At 63.0% G+C, this 19,925-nt stretch overlaps 3 protein-coding genes across 3 annotated transcripts; 2 read left to right on the forward strand and 1 right to left on the reverse strand.

The window, feature by feature from the left end:
- The first annotated feature begins 167 nt into the window (after positions 1-167).
- ZWINT (ZW10 interacting kinetochore protein) lies at positions 168-5,379 on the forward strand. Its single transcript, XM_071419310.1, has 10 exons — positions 168-303; positions 784-868; positions 1,256-1,361; positions 1,835-2,001; positions 2,206-2,256; positions 3,130-3,212; positions 3,956-4,130; positions 4,378-4,487; positions 4,796-4,952; positions 5,237-5,379. Exons 1-10 carry the CDS (start codon positions 275-277, stop codon positions 5,336-5,338), a joined length of 1,065 nt encoding a protein of 354 aa, XP_071275411.1. The 5' UTR covers positions 168-274; the 3' UTR covers positions 5,339-5,379.
- LOC139586124 (metabotropic glutamate receptor 6-like) lies at positions 5,364-15,640 on the reverse strand. The gene is made up of 10 exons (XM_071419303.1): positions 15,167-15,640; positions 13,813-14,029; positions 12,865-13,000; positions 12,048-12,202; positions 10,962-11,123; positions 10,164-10,361; positions 9,306-9,442; positions 8,149-8,692; positions 7,258-7,649; positions 5,364-5,654 (listed from the first exon to the last, which is right to left on the reverse strand). The coding sequence occupies exons 1-10, from the start codon at positions 15,440-15,442 to the stop codon at positions 5,364-5,366; spliced, it is 2,508 nt and encodes an 835-aa protein (XP_071275404.1). The 5' UTR covers positions 15,443-15,640.
- Positions 15,641-17,205: 1,565 nt separating this feature from the next.
- On the forward strand, positions 17,206-19,268 carry LOC139586148 (activator of basal transcription 1-like). Its single transcript, XM_071419356.1, has 4 exons — positions 17,206-17,300; positions 17,436-17,747; positions 17,980-18,158; positions 18,840-19,268. Exons 2-4 carry the CDS (start codon positions 17,441-17,443, stop codon positions 19,131-19,133), a joined length of 780 nt encoding a protein of 259 aa, XP_071275457.1. The 5' UTR covers positions 17,206-17,300; positions 17,436-17,440; the 3' UTR covers positions 19,134-19,268.
- The last annotated feature ends 657 nt before the right edge of the window (positions 19,269-19,925 follow it).

The following is a 19,925-nucleotide window of genomic DNA, read 5'->3' on the forward strand; positions in this document are numbered from 1 at the left end:
CCTCCCAGTGCTCTCGCCCAGCCCCGCCCATCTTGGCGGCCGCTCTGAGGGCTCCAGGGCAGTGAAGGGCGTGGCTTCCTCACCGCGCGTTGCGATTGGTTGCACCTTGCATCGGTGGGAACGCCCTTCGCCTGCCTCACGCTATGATTGGTTGGCTAAAGCGAAGGCGAGCGGTGATTGGTCAGCCGTACAAACCGTCTGGGCGCGGGCGCTAATTGGTCGCTGTCGTTCGGGTGGGCGGAGCGAGGCGGGAGCGCGGGAAGACGGGGCGGCAATGGCGGCGCCGCTGGAGCGCGCGAAGGGGTGAGCGCGCGACCCCCCCCCAAAAAGGCGGGAACCCCTGAGGGCTGCCCGGCCGCCATCTTGGGTCGGGGGCGGCCCCCACCACCCTGCGGGGTCTCGGGGGGTTCACCGGCTGCCATTGGGGTCCCTGGGGTCACCTCCTCATCCTCACTGGGGTCCCTGAGGGTTCACCGGGTCCTTACGGGCTCCTTGGGGTGACGCCCAGCCCCACACGGGGCACTGCAGCGTCTCCGTGCCCTCACGTATCCTGAGGGCTCTGGGGATGGGGAGGGGGTCACCGAGGGGTCTCCTCATCCCCACGGGGGTCTTCGGGACCCCACGCGTGTCCGAGGAGGGCTCCTGGTTGTCTCCATGTCCCCACTCGTGTCACTGCGGGATATCGGGGGGATCCTCTCGTTTCTGGAGGGGCCTGTGGGGTGTCTCCCCCATCCTCACCCATGTCCCCTCCATCCTCACCCGTGTCCCCACGCTTGTCCCCAGCGCGCTGGCAGCGCTTGAGGCTGCCCTGGAGTTGGAGGAGGAGGAGGGTGATGTCCCCACCCGGGTCCTGGCAGAACATCAAATGGTGAGACCCCAAAACTGCCCCACAGCACCTCAGAATAGACCTGCAGCACCCACGTCTCTCCCATGGGTGTCCTTGGTCCCTGTATTTGCCCCCCAACACCCCCACACCCCTTCTAAATTTATTTCTGACCCCCCCATACTTCTCACAGCCTCCCTATCTGGCCCTGATTCTTTTAGTGACTCCTACATTTATCCCCTGAAGTTTCCCAACTGCCCTATTCGTGACATCCTCCCTGCCCCCTTAACTTTCTCAAAAATTCTCCTTTGTCCCCCCATTTCTCCCCTCCACACCCCATTTTTCCCCCGCACCTCTAACACCTGCTCTGTGACCTCCCCCAACCCCCTTGGCACCCCAAATCTCCCGTGACACCCCAAACCTGTCCCCCAGGACACCCGGAGGAAGCAGAAGCTGCTCCTGTCCCAGCTCCGGGTGCTGAAGCTGCTCCTGGGGGTCGTCGAGAACCCGGGGCAGCCCCTGGCCCCCACCGACCTGCGTGAGCCCCCAAACTGAACCCCAAAACCCCCTGGGCCCCCAAACTGAACCCCAAAAACCCCCTGGGCCCCCGAACTGAACCCCAAAAACCCCTGGGCCCCCAAACTGAACCCCAAAAACCCCTGAGCCCCCAAACTGAACCCAGAGCTGCCCTCAGCCTGTGTTATCCCCCCAAAACCACCTGATCCCCCCCAAAATCCTGGGTGGACCCTGAACCTCGAAACCCCTTGATCCTCTTTGTCTACTTTGGGGTTTCCTGGGTCCCCTTTGAGGCAGGGATCTGGGGGTTCCTGGCTCCCCTTTGGGGGTTCCTAAGTCCCCTTAGGGAGGGAGCTCAGGGGATATCTGGAGATTCCTGTACATCTGAGTCCCCTTTGGGGGTTCCTAGGTCCCCTTGGGGAGGGATTGGTAATTCCCAGGTCCCTTTTGGGGTCCCCTGCTGTTTTGGGGGGCTGATTTGGGGCTCCCCCTCAGGCGAGGCGGTGGCACAGGCACGGGGGCGCTGGCAGGGGCTGAAGGTGAGGTATGGGGAGGCCCTGGGGGCCCTGGAGGAGGCCCTGCCCGCTGCCCTGGAGCAGCTGGAGCGGGGCCAGCAGCTGCTGCAGCGAGGGAAGGCAGCCCTGGAAGCACGGCTGGAACAGGTACGGGGGTCCCATGGGTGCTGGGGGGGATGGGGGTCCCATGGGTGCTGGGGGCACAATGTGGATCCTGGGGAGTCCTAGGGGTGCTGGAGGATCTCATGGGTGGAAGGAGGCTGGGGGCACTGTGTGGGTCTGGGGGCTCCTTTGGGGGCTGGGGGCACTGTGTGGGTCTCCCATGGGTGCTGTTCCTCCTTCCCCCCCCAGCAAGAAGAGCTGAAGGTGAAGGTGCAAGAGGCCACAGAGAGACGGGACCAGGTGAGATTGAGAGGGCGCCCCCGTGGGGTCTCCCTCACCTTGGGGTATTTTTGAGGGGGGGGGATACAGTTGAGGGTTCCCTCCCTCATTTTGGCTCTGAGTCCCTTCCCTCCATTTTGGGGTCACCCCAATTTGGGATCTCTTTTTCCCTTACTCTGGGGTCTTTTCCCCCCCAAATGTGGGGTCTCTTTCCCCTCTGATTTGGGGTCTTTTCCCCCCAAATGTGGGGTCTCTTTTTCCCCTAGTCTGGGGCCTCTTTCCCCTCTAATTTGGGGTCTTTTCCCCCCAGTTTGGGATCTCTTTTTCCCCTACTCTGGGGTCTCTTTCCCCTCTAATTTGGGGTCTTTTCTCCCCAATTTGAGATCTCTTTTTCCCCTACTCTGGGGTCTTTTTCCCCTCTAATTTGGGGTCTTTTCTCCCCAATTTGAGATCTCTTTTTCCCCTACTCTGGGGCCTCTTTCCCCTCTAATTTGAGGTCTTTTCTCCCCAATTTGGGATCTCTTTTTCCCCTACTCTGGGGCCTCTTTCCCCTCTAATTTGGGGTCTTTTCCCCCCAGTTTGGGATCTCTTTTTCCCCTACTCTGGGGTCTCTTTCCCCTCTAATTTGGGGTCTTTTCCCCCCTCTAATTTGGGGTCTTTTTCCCCCAGTTTGGGATCTCTTTTTCCCCTACTCTGGGGTCTCTTTCCCCTCTAATTTGGGGTCTTTTCCCCCCAGTTTGAGATCTCTTTTTGCCCTACTCTGGGGCCTCTTTCCCCTCTAATTTGGGGTCTTTTCCCCCCAATTTGGGATCTCTTTTTCCCCTACTCTGGGGTCTCTTTCCCCTCTAATTTGGGGTCTTTTCCCCCCAATTTGGGGTCTCTTTCTCCCCTCAGCTGCTCCGACGGGTTCAGGAGCGGCGCCTGCAGCGGCTCTGCCGGCAGGAGGAGCTGCAGGGACTGCGGGAGAGAGTGGCCAGGTGAGGGGACAGGTGAGGGGACAGGTGAGGGGACAGGTGAGGTGGGGAGAGGATCATGGCAGGGGCACAGGTGAGAAGGGTTGGGGTCCCCTGGGATTTTGGGGGGAGGTCCTAAGAGAGACTCAGGAGTTTTGTGGGGGGACCTCCAGCATAGGGGAGGGATCCCCAGGGTAGAGGAGAGCCCTGGAGGGCACCCAGTGGGAGTCCAGGTGGGGCTTCTGGGATAATGGGGGGGATCCATTGTAGCCATGGTATTTTCTGGAAAATCCTTTCCTTAGAAATTTTTCTCCTGAGAAGCCGAGAGGCCTCAGAAACAAAATGTGAACAGTAATTATCTGCTGCTGTGGAATGCAACAGGTGATTGGTCTTGTGATTGTTTCTAATTAATGGCCAATCACAGTTCAGCTGTCTCAGACTGTTTGGTCAGCCACAAGATTTTATTATCATTCCTTTCCTTTGCTTGATTTTATTATCATTCCTTTCCTTTGTTTGATTTTATTATCATTCCTTTCCTTTGTTTGATTTTATTATTGTTCTTTTCCTTTGTTTGATTTTATTATCATTCCTTTCCTTTGTTTGATTTTATTATCATTCCTTTCCTTGCCTTCTGATAAAATCCTTTCTTCTATTCTTTTGGTATAATTTTAACATGTCATTTTCTTTTAATATAACATGTACCATAAAATAACAAACCAGCCTTCTGGAACATGGGGTCAACATTGCAATTCTGTCGTTTCCCTCAGGGTAGAGGCCTCATGTGAGCTCTACCAGACCCTGGCAGGGGCCCAGGTGCTGCCCCTCTCCCCAGGGACCCCCAAGGAGGAGCTGGAGCTGGAGCTGGGACCCCCTCCTGGCTCCTCCCGCTCCCTGCCCCCCCTTTTCCTGTCCCTCACCCCCAGTGGGGAGGTCCAACTGCAGGTGAGTGGTTTTGGGAGGATTTTGGGGGGCTGGGGAGGATTTTGGGGGGGATTGGGGGCTGAGGAAGGGCACTGGGAGGGATTTGGGGGAGCACTGAAAGCTGGGAAGGGGGGGAATTTTTGGGGGTCAGGAAGATTGTGAGGAAGACAATGAAGTCTCCACTTTGAGGTTGGGGACTGATCTGGGGGTGTCAGGGGGGTTCTGGGTGGTTTTGGGGTCTCACCACCTCCCCTTTTTTTCTCCCCAGGAACCCCCCCTGGGGCTGCCCCCTCCCCTGGGCCCAGGGCTGCTGGAGCTGCAGCAGCGCTGCTGGGAGAGCTGGAGCCTCTGGGAAGAGGTGACACACCTGAGGAACAGGTGAGGGGTTGGGGGGCTTTGGGGGGGCTTTGGGGTGAGTCTGAAGGGGCTGGGGGGTAACTGGGAGGGGTAGGGGCATTTAGGAGGCTGATTGAGGGGCCTGTGGGAGAGGTTGGGGGGTCTTTGTGAAAGGTTTTGGGGCAGTTCTGGGGGGGCTTTGGAGTAATTGCCAGGGTGGGGGGGTTGATTGGGAGGGCTGGGGGTTAATTTGGGGGGGCTGGGCGTTAATTTGGGGGGGCTGGGCGTTAATTTGGGGGGGATGGGCGTTAATTTGGGGGGCTCACCCCAAGCCCCTGGTGATCCCCCAGGTTCGCCCTGGACTGGCAGCCGGAGTTGGGGCTCCTGCGAGTCCTGGGGGGCCCCCAGGGTGCCCAGACCCTCTGGACGCTGCAGGTGGAGCCGGGGTACCCCCAGAGCGGGGGAGTGAAACTGCTGCCCCCCCCAAAGGGGGCCCCTCCCATCCCTGTGAGTCCTTTGGGGGTGTCTTAGGGGTGTTTGGGGGTCCCTCAGAGGGGATTAGGGGTCTGTGGGGACAGGTTTAGGGATCCAGGGGCAATTTCAAGGTCCCTGGGGGTGGTTTGGGGGTCCTGGGGGGCACTTGGGGGTCACTGAGGGCAATTTGGGGGTGTCCCAGAGGCACCTGGGCATCCCAGGGATGGTTTTAGGGTTCTTGGCGGGTTTGGGGGGGATCTTAAAAGGGCGCAGAGGGGGTCCTGGGAGTGACCCCCAAACCCCCTTTTCCTCCACAGGCACCCCCAGACCCCCCCACTCTGACACGGTGGCTGGAGCTGCTGGTGGTTGGGGGGGGGGTCCTGAAAACGGGGGATCCCCCTCTATCCCCCCCCCCATAAAAAACCCCACTGCACCCCAATAAACTCACAGCCACCCCTTCTCCAGCTCTATCTCACCCCAAAAAAATCCATTTCTGGGGGTTTGCAGGAGCAGCTTTATTGTGGGGAGGGGGCTCTGGGGGTCGAGGGTTTTGGGGTGCCGGGGGTCCCCCAACCCGGGGGTCCCTACGGGGGGGGGGTCGGCTCCGCGCCGCTTGGGCTGGTTGCGCTCGGGGTGCAGCAGGATCACGTAGACCTTGGGGGCGTAGAGGAGCCCCAGGGGCACCGAGGCCGACAGGGACATGGACACCGTCAGCGTGGCCGTCTGCACGTGCACCTGCACCCCAAAAACGGCACCCCGAAATCCCACTGACCCCAAAATCCCACTGACCCCAAAATCCTCCATCCCAAATCCCACTGACCCCCCAAACCCAACCATTCCCCAACCCAATTGTCCCAAGAGCTCATGGACACCGTCAGCGTGGCCGTCTGCACGTGCACCTGCACCCCAAAAATGGCACCCCAAAATCCCACTGACCCCCAAAATCCCACTGACCCCAAAATCCTCCATCCCAAATCCCACTGACCCCCAAATCCCACTGACCCCAAAATCCTCCATCCCAAATCCCACTGACCCCCTAAACCCACTGACCCCCAAAATCCCACTGACCCCAAAATCCTCCATCCCAAATCCCACTGACCCCCAAAATCCCACTGACCCCAAAATCTCACTGACCCCAAAATCCCACTGACCCCCCAAACCCACTGACCCCCCAAACCCAGCCATTCCCCAACCCAATTGTCCCAAGAGCTCATGGACATCGTCAGCGTGGCCGTCTGCACGTGCACCTGCACCCCAAAAACGGTACCCCCAAAATCCCACTGACCCCCAAAATCCCACTGACCCCAAAATCCCACTGACCCCAAAATCTCACTGACCCCCAAAACCCACTGACCCCAAAATCCCACTGACCCCCAAAATCCCACTGACCCCAAAATCCTACTGACCCCAAAATCGGGTGTCCCCAAATCCTTCTGATGCCCAAATCCCACAGGGACCCCCTCAAATACCCCTGCAGACCCCTCAAGTGCTCCCAGGGGACCTTCAAATACTCCTAGGGACCCCCCAAACCCCCTCCTCACCCTCTCCACCGACTGGGTGGCGCCAAATAAGATGGGCCCGAAACAAACCACAGTGACCCCCTAAATACCCCCAGGAACCCCCCAAATACCCCCAGGAACCCCAAACTCTCCTCCTCACCCTCTCTGCCGACTGGGTGGCACTGAAGATGGGCCCGAAACAAACCACAGTGACCCCCTAAATACCCCCAGCGACCCCAAACCGCCCTCCTCACCCTCTCTGCTGACTGGGCGGCGCCAAATAAGATGGGCCCAAAGACAAATGACAGTGACTCCCCAAACCCCCCAAATACCCCCAGGAACCCCAAACTCTCCTCCTCACCCTTTCTGCCGACTGGGCGGCGCCAAAGATGGGCCCAAAGACAAACAACAGTGACCCCCTAAATACCCCCAGGAACCCTAAACTCTCCTCCTCACCCTCTCTGCCGACTGAGCGGCGCCAAAGATGGGCCCGATACAAACAACAGTGACCCCCCCAAATACCCCCAAAAAACCCCAAACTCTCCTCCTCACCCTCTCTGCCGACTCAGTGGTGCCAAATAAGATGGGCCCAAAGACAAACAACAGTGACCCCCTAAATACCCCCAAAAAACCCCAAACTCTCCTCCTCACCCTCTCTGCCAACTGGGTGGTGCCAAATAAGATGGGCCCAAAGACAAACAGTGACCCCCTAAATATCCCCAGGAGCCCCAAACCTCCCTTCTACCCTCTCGGCCGACTGGGTGGCACCAAAGATGGGCCCAAAACAAACCACAGTGACCCCCTAAATACCTCGAGAAATCCCAAACTCTCCTCCTCACCCTCTCTGCCGACTGGGCGGCGCCGAAGAAGATGGGCCCGAAGGCGAGCCACACCACGCAGGTGGTGTACATGGCGAAGCCGATGGGCTTGGCCTCGTTGAAGGTCTCGGGGACGCCGCGCGCTTTGACGGCGTACACGGTGCAGGTGAGCATCAGCAGCAGCGCGTAGGCCAGGCAGGCCAGCGTGGCCCCCTCGGCCATGTCGCAGCGCAGGACCCCCCGCGCCGCCTCGGGGTCGGGGGTCCGGCCCATCTCGTAGTCGATGAGGGCGTGGGGTGGCCGCACCAGCAGCCAGGTGGCCGCGGCCACCAGCTGCAGCCCGCTGAGCGTGAAGGTGATGACGAGCTGTGAGGTGGGGCTGATGAAGCGTGGCGGCGTCACCGAGCGCTTCCCTGCGGGGTATGGGGGGGTTATGGGGGGCTGCTGGCACCCCCAGAGCTCACCTGGCCTGAAGGGGTGGGGGTACCCCCATGTCCTTTGGTCTGATCTGGAACCCCAACAGTTTTAGAGGCCCTGGAAGTCACCTCCCTTGGTGGTGTCGGTGAGGAGCACAGGGTGGGGACCCTGTCCCATGTCTCTCATGCAGCTCCTCACCCCAAGCTCCTGCTCCCCAGTGCCCCTCACCCTGCTCAGAGATGTGGCAATGCAGGTTTGTCTTGGTGAGAGCATGGCACAGGTGAGACCCCAGCCCCTCGCCCTGTGCCCCCCAGCCCCTCACCCCAGCCTCCTGCCCCTCCTGTGCCCCCCATGTGCCCTCCAGCCCCTCACCCTGCTCAGAGATGTGGCAATGTGGTTTGTCTTAGTGAGAGCATGGCACAGGTGAGACCCCAGCCTGTCACCCCAGCCTCCTGCCCCTCCTGTGCCCCCCATGTGCCCTCCCGTGCCCCTCACCCTGCTCAAAGATGCGGTAGATGCGGTTGGTCTTGGTCAGCAGCGCAGCGTAGGTCAGGCTCATGCCCATGCCCAGGAAGAGTCTCCGCAGGGCGCAGACCCCCACGCCGGGCTCGGCCACCATGAGGAAGGTGATGGCGTAGACCAGGGCGATTCCAGCCAGCAGCACATAGCTCAGCTCTCGCCCCGAGGCTTTGACGATGGGCGTCTCGTGGTGCCGCACGAAGGTGGCCAGCACGAAGGCGGTGGCCATGAGCCCCAGCGTGGCCAGGGCCAGCGGGACGGCGGCGCAGGGGTGGCCCCAGCTGAGGCGCAGCACGGGCGTGGGGCGGCAGGCGGTGCGGTTGGGCGTGGGCCGCAGGTGAGAGGCGCAGGGCAGGCAGGTGAACAGGTCGGCCCGGTACTGGTAGCCCCCGCAGAGCTCGCAGTGCCAGCAGCACGGAACCCCCTTCACCGGCTTCTTGCGCTCGCCGGGGCCGCAAGGCAGGCTGCACACCGAGGGTGGCGGTGAGGACGAGTTGGAGCCCCAGGCCATGGCATCCTCCTGGTGGGGGGGACAGTCAGGGACACCCCAAACCTCCCCAGGGACACCTTGACCACCCTATGGACATCCCAACCCTTCATGGGCACCTCATGGATCCCCCAAACCCTCCATGGATACCCTAAACAGCCAATGGAAAACCCAAACACCCCCACCATGGTTCCCCCAAACCCTCCATGGATACCTTAAACAGCCAATGGAAAACCCAAACACCCCCCCCCATGGATACCCCCAAATCCTCCATGGATACCCTAAACAGCCAATGGAAAACCCAAACACCCCCCCATGGATCCCCCAAACCCTCCATGGATACCCTGAACAGCCAATGGAAAACCCAAACACCCCCCCCCCATGGATACCCCCAAATCCTCCATGGATACCCTAAACAGCCAATGGAAAACCCAACCCCCCCCCCCCCCATGGATCCCCCAAACCTCCTCAGAGACCCCCCCCCACAAGCACCCCATGGTTCCCCCAAGCCCCCCATGGACACCCCCTCCCCAGGGAGAACAGGGCATCCCCCACCCAGTACCCCCAGTTGGCCACTGGGATCCCCCCCCAGCTGACCCTGGGGGGCACCCCTGGGCTCTGGGGGGCTCAGGGGTCCCAGACCCACCTGCAGGTGCAGCCCCTGCACCCACTGCCCCACAGCCCGGTAGGCCCCTGTGCCGTTGCCCCCCTGGAACTGGAAGATGTCGTAGCGCCCGGGGGCGTCCCCGTTCTCATTGAAGGACACCGGCGTCCCCGCGCTGCCTGCACACCAGTATGGACCAGTATAAACCAGTAAGCACCGGTCTAGGTCAGGGACACCCCCTGCCACCCCGCAGGAGAGGTCAGCGACCACCCCAGCCCTGGCATGCCCCCACTACAGGGCAAAGCAGAGCTCCCAATATGTTCACCAGTGCTCCCATCCCCATCCTGCTACCCCCCAGTGCCTCCCAGTATGTCCCAGTATGGTCTCCAGTGCTGCCATCCCCTCCCCAGTGCCTCCCACTATGTCCTAGTACGGTCCCCAGTGCCGCCATACCCTCCCCAGTGCCTCCCAGTATGTCCCAGTATGGTCCCCAGTGCTGCCATCCCCTCCTCAGTGCCTCCCAGTATGTCCCAGTATGGTCCCCAGTGCCGCCATCCCCTCCCCAGTGCCTCCCAGTATGGTCTCAAGTGCTCCCATCCTGCTCCCAGTTCCCCCTAGTACATCCCAGTGCCTCCCAGTACGTCCCAGTACATTCTTCAGCACCCCTAGCTCCCTCCCAGTGCCCCCCCAGTATATCCCAGTGCCTCCCAGTGGTTCCTCGTATGGCCTCTAGTGCTCCCAGTGCCCCCCCAGTATCTCCCAGTGCCTCCCAGTGGTTCCTGGTATGGCCTCCAGTGCTCCCAGCTCCCTCCCAGTGCCCCCCCAGTATATCCCAGTGGTTCCTGGTATGTCTCCAGTGCCCCCCCCCATATCCCAGTAGGCTCCCAGTGCCCCCAGTACCGTTGAAGGCCACCCTGCGGATGTGGGTGAGCAGGCGGCGCCCGTCAGGGGGGTCCATGTGGGCACAGAGCCCCCCGCCCGGGCAGGCCTCGCCCAGCATCGAGTGCAGCCCGTGGGCCATGGCCAGCACGGCGTCGATGACGAACTGAACCTTCCCCTCCTGCTCGTAGGGCGAGTCCCGCCCGATGCGCTCCCGCCCTGGGGGACCAGAGACCCCACATGGGCCCCCCAAACCTGCCACAGCACCCTAAACCTGCCATGGGTACCCCAAATCCACCAGGGGCACCCCAAACCCACCAGGGGCACCCCAACCCCTCTAGGGTGCCTATAGGGCAGGGTACCCATGGGGTCTCTGTAGGGTCCCTCTAGGGTGCCTATAGGGCAGGGTACCCATGGGGTCTCTATAGGGTGCCTATAGGGCAGGGTACCCATGGGGTCTCTATAGGGTCCCTCTAGGGTGCCTATAGGGCAGGGTACCCATGGGGTCTCTGTAGGGTCCCTATAGGGTGCCTACAGGGCAGGGTACCCATGGGGTTTCTATAGGGTCCCTCTAGGGTGCCTATAGGGCAGGGTACCCATGGTGTCTCTATAGGGTCCCTCTAGGGTGCCTATAGGGCAGGGTACCCATGGGGTCTCTGTAGGGTACCTATAGGGCAGGGTGCCCATGGGGTCTCTGTAGGGTCCCTCTAGGGTGCCTGTAGGGCCGGGTACCCATGGGGTCTCTGTAGGGTGCCTATAGGGCAGGATGCCCATGGGGTCCCTGTAGGGTCCCTCTAGGGTGCCTGTAGGGCCGGGTACCTGTGCACTTGCGCACGGGTGCGCCGGGAGGCCCTGCGGGGTCCCCGTGGGGCGCGGTGCCGTGGGGCAGGCGGCAGTTGAAATCGTCCTCCCAGAACTCGTGGAACCAGAGGTTGCGGCGGTTGTTCTCCAGAGAGCGCGACGTGAAGTACTCGTCAAAGCCTGGGGGACATGGGGACACCGCGGGGTCAGGGGGGACCCCACAGAGCCATGGGGAGCCCACAGAGCCACCAAGGACCCCATGGGGACCCCACAGAGCCACAGGGACCCCATGGGGACCCCATAGAACCTCAGGGGACCCCACAGAGCCACCAGAGATCCCACAGAGCCATAGGGACCCCATGGGGACCCCACAGAGCCACCAGGGACCTCACGGAGCCACGGGGACCCCATGGGGACCCCACAGAGCCACCGGGGACCCCACAGAGCCACGGGGACCCCACAGAGCCATGGGATCCCACAGAATCCTCGAGTGTCCCATGAACCCCCCCAAAGCCCCGGGGTCCCCCAGAGCCCCTCCTGAGCCCACCTGGGTCCCCCCAGAACCCCTCAGGTCTCCCCAAAGTCCCCTAAGAGCCCCCCCTGGAACCCCCAGAGCCCCCCAGCAATCTCCAGTTGCTCCCAGCCCCTCCGAATTCACCCCAGTCCCTCCTAATAACTCCCCAGTAGCCCCCAGTCCCTCCCAGTAGCCCCCAGTCCATTCCAGTAGCCCCCAGTCCCTCCCAGTTTCCCCAGCCCTCAGTCTCCCCAGTCCCCCCAGTGTCCCCAGTGCCTCCAGTCCATCCCAGCGTCCCCAGTCCATCCAGTACCTCCCAGTTCATCCCAGTGTCTCCAGTCTGCCCAGTAGCCCCCAGTCCATTCCAGTAGCCCTCAGTCTCCGCAGTCCCCCAGTGCCCCCATTCCCTCCCAGTGCCCCCTGTCCCCCCAGTGCCCCCATTCCCTCCCAGTCCCTCCCAGTAGCCCCCAGTCCATCACAGTTCCCCCAACCCCCAGTCCCTCCCAGTCCCTCCCAGTGTCCCCGGTGCCTCCAGTCCCCCCAGTCCCTCCCAGTCCCTCCCAGTCCTCCCAGTCCCTCCCAGTGCTCACCGGGCACCGAGGCTCGTTTGGGCAGGATGGTGATGGCCCCGTCTGCCGCGTCCTCCAGGCCCTGCACCGGCGCCATCTTGGCCCCCCAGCTGTCCGAGCCCACCCACGAGAAGTGGCCGGACAGGTTGGCCAGAGTGGCGGCCTCCAGCACCCGCCTGCGGGGACAGGCACGCCTACTGGGCAAACTGGGGGAGACTGGGGGCACTGGGATGGACTGGGGGCTACTGGGATGGTCTGGGGGCTACTGGGAGGGACTGAGGGCTACTGGGAGGGACTGGGGGCTACTGGGAGGAGACCTGACTGGACTGGAACGAACTGGGATGCTGAGGAATGCTGGGGAGGGACTGGGGCAGTCTGGGGCAGAACTGGTGCGTACTGGTGCATACTGGTGTGTGCCCAGAGGGACTGGGATGGAGTGGGATAAACTCCAGCGGGCTGGGGAGAGACTGGGGCAGGACTGCTGTGTACTGGTGTGTACTGGTGTGCACTGGGATGCACTGGGATGCACTGGGGCACACTGGGATGCACTGGGGCACACTGGTGTGCACTGGTGTGCACTGGGATGCACTGGGATGCACTGGGGCGCACTGGGATGCACTGGGGCACACTGGTGTGTACTGGGACGCACTGGTGTGCACTGGGATGCACTGGGGCACACTGGGATGCACTGGGATGCACTGGGATGCACTGGGATGCACTGGGGCGCACTGGTGTGTACTGGGATGCACTGGTGTGCACTGGGATGCACTGGGGCACACTGGGATGCACTGGGGCACACTGGTGTGCACTGGGATGCACTGGGATGCCCTGGTCTCACCGGATGTCGTCCTCGTTGGCGAAGAGCACGACCCCGCGCGCGGTCGACGTCTCCATCAGGCGCCCGATGACCTTGGCGAACTCCCCCGGCTTCGGCTCCCGCGGGATCTTGATGGACTGGGCAATGCACAGGCCCCCTGCCCCAGTACGGACCAGTATAAACCAGTACGGACCAGTACGGACCGGTACGGACCGGTATGGACCAGTGTGGATGGGGATCGCCCTCCCTGCCCTGGCCTCAGAACCTCCCCCTTCCTTCACCCTCCCAGTACATCCCAGTATGGCCCAGTGCTTCCCAGTATAACCCAGTGCCCCTCCCAATGCTCCCAGTGCCCCTCCCAGTGCTCCCAGTACAGCCCAGTGCCCTTTCAGTGCTCCCAGTGCCCTAGTACAACACAGTACAACGCAGTACAACCCAGTTCAAACCAGTACAACCCAGTACAACCCAATATAACCCAGTATAACCAAGTACAGCCCAGTACAGCCCAGTACAACCCAGTACAACCCAGTACAACGCAGTTCAAACCAATATAACCCAGTACAGCCCACTACAACCCAATATAACCCAGTACAACCCAGCACAACCCAGTACAACCCAATATAACCCAGCACAGCCCAGTACAACCCAATATAAACCAGTATAACCAAGTAAAACCCAGTACAGCCCAGTACAACCCAGTACAGCCCAGCACAGCCCAGTACAGCCCAGCACAGCCCAGTACAACCCAATATAACCCAGTACAGCCCAGTACAACCCAATATAAACCAGTATAACCAAGTAAAACCCAGTACAGCCCAGTACAACCCAGTACAACCCAGCACAGCCCAGCACAGCCCAGTACAGCCCAGTACAACCCAGCACAGCCCAGTACAGCCCAGTACAGCCCAGTACAGCCCAGCACAGCCCAGTACAGCCCAGCACAGCCCAGTACAGCCCCGTACAGCCCACCGGCCTCGCGGGAGCTCTGCACGAAGGCCTCGACGCCGCTCTCGCCGTAGTTGCCCTCGGAGGCCAGCGTGCTGACGTAGCTCCAGCCCAGCGCCCGCACCACGGCCACCATGGCCTGCGCCTGGTACGAGTCCGGAGGCACCACCCGCGAGAAGAACTCGTAACGCCCAGGGTCCGACAGCTCGGGGGCCGTGGAGGCGTAGCTGATCTGGGGGATCTGGGGACACAGGGACGTGTCAGGGACAGGGGGACATTGAGGGGTTTGGGGACACACAGGGATCTGATGGCTCAAGGGACATGGATGTGCAGCTGATCTGGGGGCACTGGGGACATGTCAGACACGTGGGGACATTGGGGACATCAGAGACATGTTGGGAGCAGGAGGAACAGGGACACATTGGGGACATTGGGGCGTGTCAGGGATGGGGACATCAGGGTATGTCAGGGACAGAGGGAAATTGGGAACATTAGGGACACAGGGGTGTGTTAGGGACATGGGGACATTGTGGGGGTTGGGGACATTGTGGGGCCATGGGGAGATTGGGGTGAGGGGCTATGGGGGGTCAGTGTGGAGCTGTTGATGTAGGAGGGGTCTGGGGGGACATTGGGGACATTGGGGAGAGTGAGGGGGCATGGGGGGCTCAGCCTCGAGGCTGGGGACAAGAGGGACATGCGGGGGGAGACCCGGGTGACACCCAGGGGGACCTGGCACTGTGGGACCCCCCCTTCCCTGTCCCTAATCCCTCCTAATCCCCCTGGGCCATTTGCTGCCGTCCCAGGGGATTGTGGGTAACACCCAGGGGGGAGGGGGGGAAGGTTCTGGAAGGGACCCGGGGGGGTTGGGGGGGGACAGAGGGGGACCAGGTGTCCAGGCCCCCCCTCACAGGAGTGGACACCATGAGGACACTGTGGGGACGGCACTGTCCCGTGTCCCCTCAGGGTCCCCCCAGCCAAATCACCCCCCACGTTCCCCCCCAACGTCCCCAACAGCCCCACAATGTCCCCAACGACCCCAGTGACCACAAAGAGCCGCTGGACATTGGCCACCGTGATGGCCACGGAGCTGGCAGAGGCACCACTGCTGCCCATGTCCCCTCCATGTCCCCAAGGCCCCTCCATGTCCCCAGTGTCCCTCCATGTCCCCGACACCCCCAACGCCCCCAAATCTCCCCAACCCACCGTGAAGAGCCACAGCACATTGGCCACCATGACGGACAAAGAGCTGGCAGAGACACTGATGTCCCCCATGTCCCAATGTCCCTCCATACCCCAATATCCCCCCATGTCCACAGTGACCCCCCCATGCCCCAATGCTCTTCCACATCCCCAACACCCCCAGATCCCCCCAACCCACCGCGAACAGCCGCAGCACGTTGGCCACCATGATGGACACGGAGCTGGCGGACGCCCCGATGACCCCGACCAGGCGCTCGGGCGGGGGCCGGCGCGGGGCCGAGCCGTCGGGGCAGCTGCCCTCGCCCCCCTCGGGGGGCAGGAGGCTGCGCACGAAGCTCAGCGCCTGCTCCAGCGCGTAGGTGTCCCTGGAGCAGGTGTCGAGGATGCGGGCGCCCAGCGTCAGGTTGGGCAGCACGCGCGGGTCGCCGTTGACGCGGTCCAGCGCGTACAGCATGGCCTCCAGCCGGTGGATGCCCTTCTCCTTCTTGACCGGCCCGCAGGGCACCCCGGCGGGGCCGCGGGCGTGCACCGGGAACAGCCCCCCCAGAGTCAGGTCACCCTCCAGACGGATGGCGTGGGGCTGGGTGGGCGCCGGGGGGCAGCGGCACGGCGGGCACAGGGACAGCAGGGCCACCAGCAGGGCCACCAGTGGGGCTGGCATGGCGGGCTGGGGGCAAAGAGGGGGGTTAGGGGGTGATGGGGGGCAGACTTGTGGGGCTTTCTGTGGGGCACAGGGACAGCAGGGTGGGCAGTGGTGGTGGCACCCCATGGGGCAGAGGTGGTTCCCTGTGGGGCAGGGTGGGTGCCAGGGGGGCACAGGGACAGGAGGGTCACTGGGGGGGGGTCAGCAGGGTGGGCAGTGGTGGTGGCACCCCGTGGGGCAGGGGTCAGTACCTGTGGGGTGGGGGTGGTACCCCAGGAACAGGGGGGGTCACAGGGACACAAGGAGGGGACAGAGAGGACACCCAGGGGGTGAGGGGTGGGGGGTGGCACCCATTGGGGTGGGGGATACCCTGTTGGGGATGGGGAGGGGGTAATGACACCCCATGAGGCAGGGACACCCCCAATAAGGGGGGCAGCCCCCCCATGGGGCAGGGGGCTCTGTCCCCAGCCTGGAGGGAGGTTTGGGGGTCCCCAGCACCCCCCAGTTCGGGGTCCCCGTGCCCCCATCCCGCTCACCTGGCCCGTGGGTGCTCCTGTCCCTGTGCATCCGCTGGGGACTGCGGGTGGGGGCCGCCTCTGTCCTGGCCCCCCCAAATCCCCCCCAGTTACCCCCCCCTCGGGGTCCCTCCAGATGCCGATGGGGAAGGGAGGGGGAGGGCTCCACCCCCCACCCCCCCAATCCCGGTTTGGCCAAACTCCCGCAGCTCCCAGGGCCCCCCCCCAATTAAACCAGATGTTAATTATTGGGGAGGGGGGGGTGAGGGGGATTAGGGGTGCCCACTCCCCCGAACACATCCCCAGAGGGTCCCATGGTGGGGCTGAGCCCTCGGGGGGGTTTGGGGGGGTCGGGAGGGCTCTAATCCCCCCCAACTGTGGGATTATGGGGGGGGGGGGGATAATCCACTGCTCATCTGCAGCCAGGACCCCCCCCAGCACCAGATGAGCACCAGACACGGGGGGGCTCAGGGGGACTCGTGTGGGGGGGGCTCTGGGGACCTGAGGAGGATCCTGGGGGGCTGTGGGGACATTGAGGGGGCTGAGGGGGCCATGGACAGGCACGGGGGGGTCCAAGGGGGCTGTGGGGACATTGAGGGGGCTGAGGAGGCCATGGAGAGGCACGGGGGGGGGGCTGTGGGGGATGTCGTGGGGGTGAACGCACCTTGGAGAGCTCTGAGGGGACAAGGAGGGGACATTGACGGGGGGGGGTCAGTGGGTCCCGGAGGGGTTCAGTGGGTCCGGGCAGGGGTCAGTGGGTCCCGGAGGGGTTCAGTGGGTCCGGGCAGGGGTCAGTGGGTCCCGGACGGGTTCAGTGGGTCCGGGCAGGGGTCAGTGGGTCCGGGGGCACTGGGGGGGGGGGGGCGGGTTCAAGAGGCTCCAGAGCGGGCGGGGCCTTTCCCGCCAAAACTCCGCCTCAGCCGTTCCCGCCCAAACCGCAGCTCGCGCCTCTCGCCACCGCCAGGCCACGCCCCCGCATTTGATAAACGCCCCCTCCTGGTGTAACCACGCCCCCTCCATATCTAACCACGCCCCCTAAGGCACGGCCACGCCCCTCCGCGCTTTACGGCTTTTTCGCGACTCCCCCGCCCCCTGCTAGCGGTGCTTTACGGCTGTGTTGGTGTTTTACGACCGCGGCCGGCCGCGTTGTGCGGGTGCGGGACCGGGGGGGCCCGGGGGGCGATTTTGGGGGTCCCGGGGGAAATCGGGGGTGCGGCAGAGCCTGGAAAGGGGTGGGGAGAGCCCTGGGGGGGGGTCACTTCACTTTAACTCCTTCCTGCCCATCGCAGGGGCCATGGCTGGGGCCGAGCGGGACCCGCACGGGAGGGGCGAGGAGGAGGAGGAAGAAGAGGAGGAAAAAGAAGAAGAAAAGGAGGAAGAAGAGGAAGAAATGGAGGGGGAAGAAGAGGAAGGAAAGGAGGAAGAAGAGGAGCGTCCCGAGGGTTCCCCCCACGCCGAAGCCCCCTCGGACCCCCCCTCAAAGCCGGTGGTACCGGGGGTCATTTATTTGTCCTTCCTCCCCCCGGGCTTCGGGCCCCGCCAGGCCCGGGCGCTGCTGCGGCCGCACGGGGAGCTGGGCAGGGTCTTCCTGCAGCCCCACGGTGAGTCCGGGGGTCCCGGGGGAGGGGGGGGGGGTCTGGGGGTGTTTTCCCGCAGCCCCGGGGTGCCAGGGGACCCCCAACAATGGGGAAAGGGGGGGGTCCCCACAGGCAGGTACAGAATTTGGGGGTCAGCCCCGCTGACACCAATGGAGCCGGGGGGGGCGGGTTCAGCACCCTTGGGTGCGGGCTCAGCCCTCCCGGGGGTCTCAGCGCCCCCTCCCCGTTCCCGCAGGAGGCTCCGTGCGGCGGCGGCGGCAGCGCCCGGGGGGGCCCCCGGCCGTGGCGTTCGCCGAGGGCTGGGTGGAATTCCGGGACAAGCGAGCGGCCAAACGCGCGGCCAAAATCCTGCACGGGGCCCCCATGGCCCCCCGGCCCCGCAGCCCCTTCCGCCATCACTACTGGAGCATCAAGGTGGGGATCGGGGGGTCCTGAGGAGGGGTCCCGGGGGGTTCAGAACTGTTTTAGGGGGGCTTGGATCCATTTTTGGGGGGTCTCAGATCCATTTTTGGGGGTCTCAGATCCCTTTTTGGGGGAGGGGGGGACACCTGTGGGCTCCTGGGTGATTGGGACCCTTTATGGGTGAGGGGTTGGAGTCCCTTTTTTGGGGTCCCCGATTTGTAGGGAGCACCCAGGTCTCTTTTTGGGTGTCCCAGATTTGTAGGGAGCACCTGGGTCCATTTTTTGGGACATCTCAGGTCCCTTTTAGGGGGGGGTCTCAGACCTTTGGGGGAAAGGGGACACCTGTGGATTCCTAGGCAACTGGGAGGGGGTTGGGTGAGGGGTTGGGGTCCCTTTTTTGGGGTCCCAGATTTGTAGGGAGCACCCAGGTCCCTTTTTTGGGGTCCCAGATCTGTAGGAAGCACCCAGGTCCCTTTTCTGGGGGATCTTGGATGGTTTTGGCCCACTGGGGGTCCCTGTTTTAGGGTTCAGGGGGGTCCCCCACACTGGCGGAGGGGCTGGGCTCTGTTGGGAGACCCCTCCCACACACCTGGCCCAGCAGCAGCTAAGGGGGGTTTGAACAACCCAAACCTTATTTTGGGGGGCGGTCTGAGGTTGTTTGGGGGTCCCCTGACCTGTGCTCATCCCTCCCAGTACCTGCCCGGGTTCCGGTGGCCTCACCTGAGCGAGCGCCTCAGCTACGAGCGCCAGGTGCGGGCGCAGCGCCTGCGGGCCGAGGTGGCCCAGGCCAAGCGGGAGGGGGGGTTCTACGCCCGCCGTGCCTCCAAGGAGCCCCCCAAAACCTCGGGAGACCCCGAAGCTCCTCCCCGCACCTGGGGCTTCACCCAGAGAGCCACCGAGGAGGAGATTTGGCGGCGCAAAGCTCGGCCCCCGCCGGCCGCGCCCCCCCAGAGCCTGCTGGAGAAGGTGTTTGGGACAGGCAGGTGAGACCCTCCCTCGAATTTGGGAGGGCTCAGGGTCCTTGGAACGCCAGGGCCCCCTCCCGACACCGATCCCTGTGTCAAGGACCACCAAATGTTTTATTTTTCTCCTTAAAGCTTTTATTACTTTTAACAAAAATAATTCCTCGCGGTCTCTTTAAATTCTGCCGGGGGAGCGGGGCTAAGGGGAGTGGGCGGGGTTATGGCTTAGGCGCGAAACTCCCTGAAGGCAGCGCAAGGGGCGGGGAGTGGGAGTGGCTAAAGCAGCTCAGGCCACGCCCTTTCGCCATAAAAGGACGTGGCCCAAGGAAGCAACAGCGGGTGAAAGGTGCGTGTAGGCGGGGCCTGAACAAAGGGGCGGGGCTGGAGAAAGCCACGCCCCTCCCCGCGCTTTAATCAGGTTATTTAAATCTCTACAAAGGGGAGGGCAGGGCTCTTAAAGGGGCCGCGCCCCCGTTTCGGGGGGCGGTTCCAGTGTCAAAAATAGAAGCTCTGGGGGGGTGGGGGAGGGGCCCCAGTATAGCACTGGGGAAATGGGAGAACGAACAAACTCGAGGCCCCATAAACCTGATGTCCCCATAAACCTGGGGGGTGGGGGGGCAAGCCCCCCCAAAAATGGGTGCTGAGAGCACCCCAATATTCCCTGGGAAACCAAACGGGGGGAGTGGTACCAAACTGGGGACTCCCCCCCCTCAAAATGCCAGCGCTGGGGTCCCTCAGCCTTGCTGTGTCACTGGGGGAGGGGCACCCTGACACTGGGTGGGGGACACACCAGGGGTCCCCAAAATAGGGGTGTCAC

This window comes from Agelaius tricolor, unplaced genomic scaffold (assembly GCF_023055355.1).
Source record: "Agelaius tricolor isolate 1412-34295 unplaced genomic scaffold, bAgeTri1.0.p SCAF_104, whole genome shotgun sequence".
NCBI lineage: Eukaryota > Metazoa > Chordata > Aves > Passeriformes > Icteridae > Agelaius > Agelaius tricolor.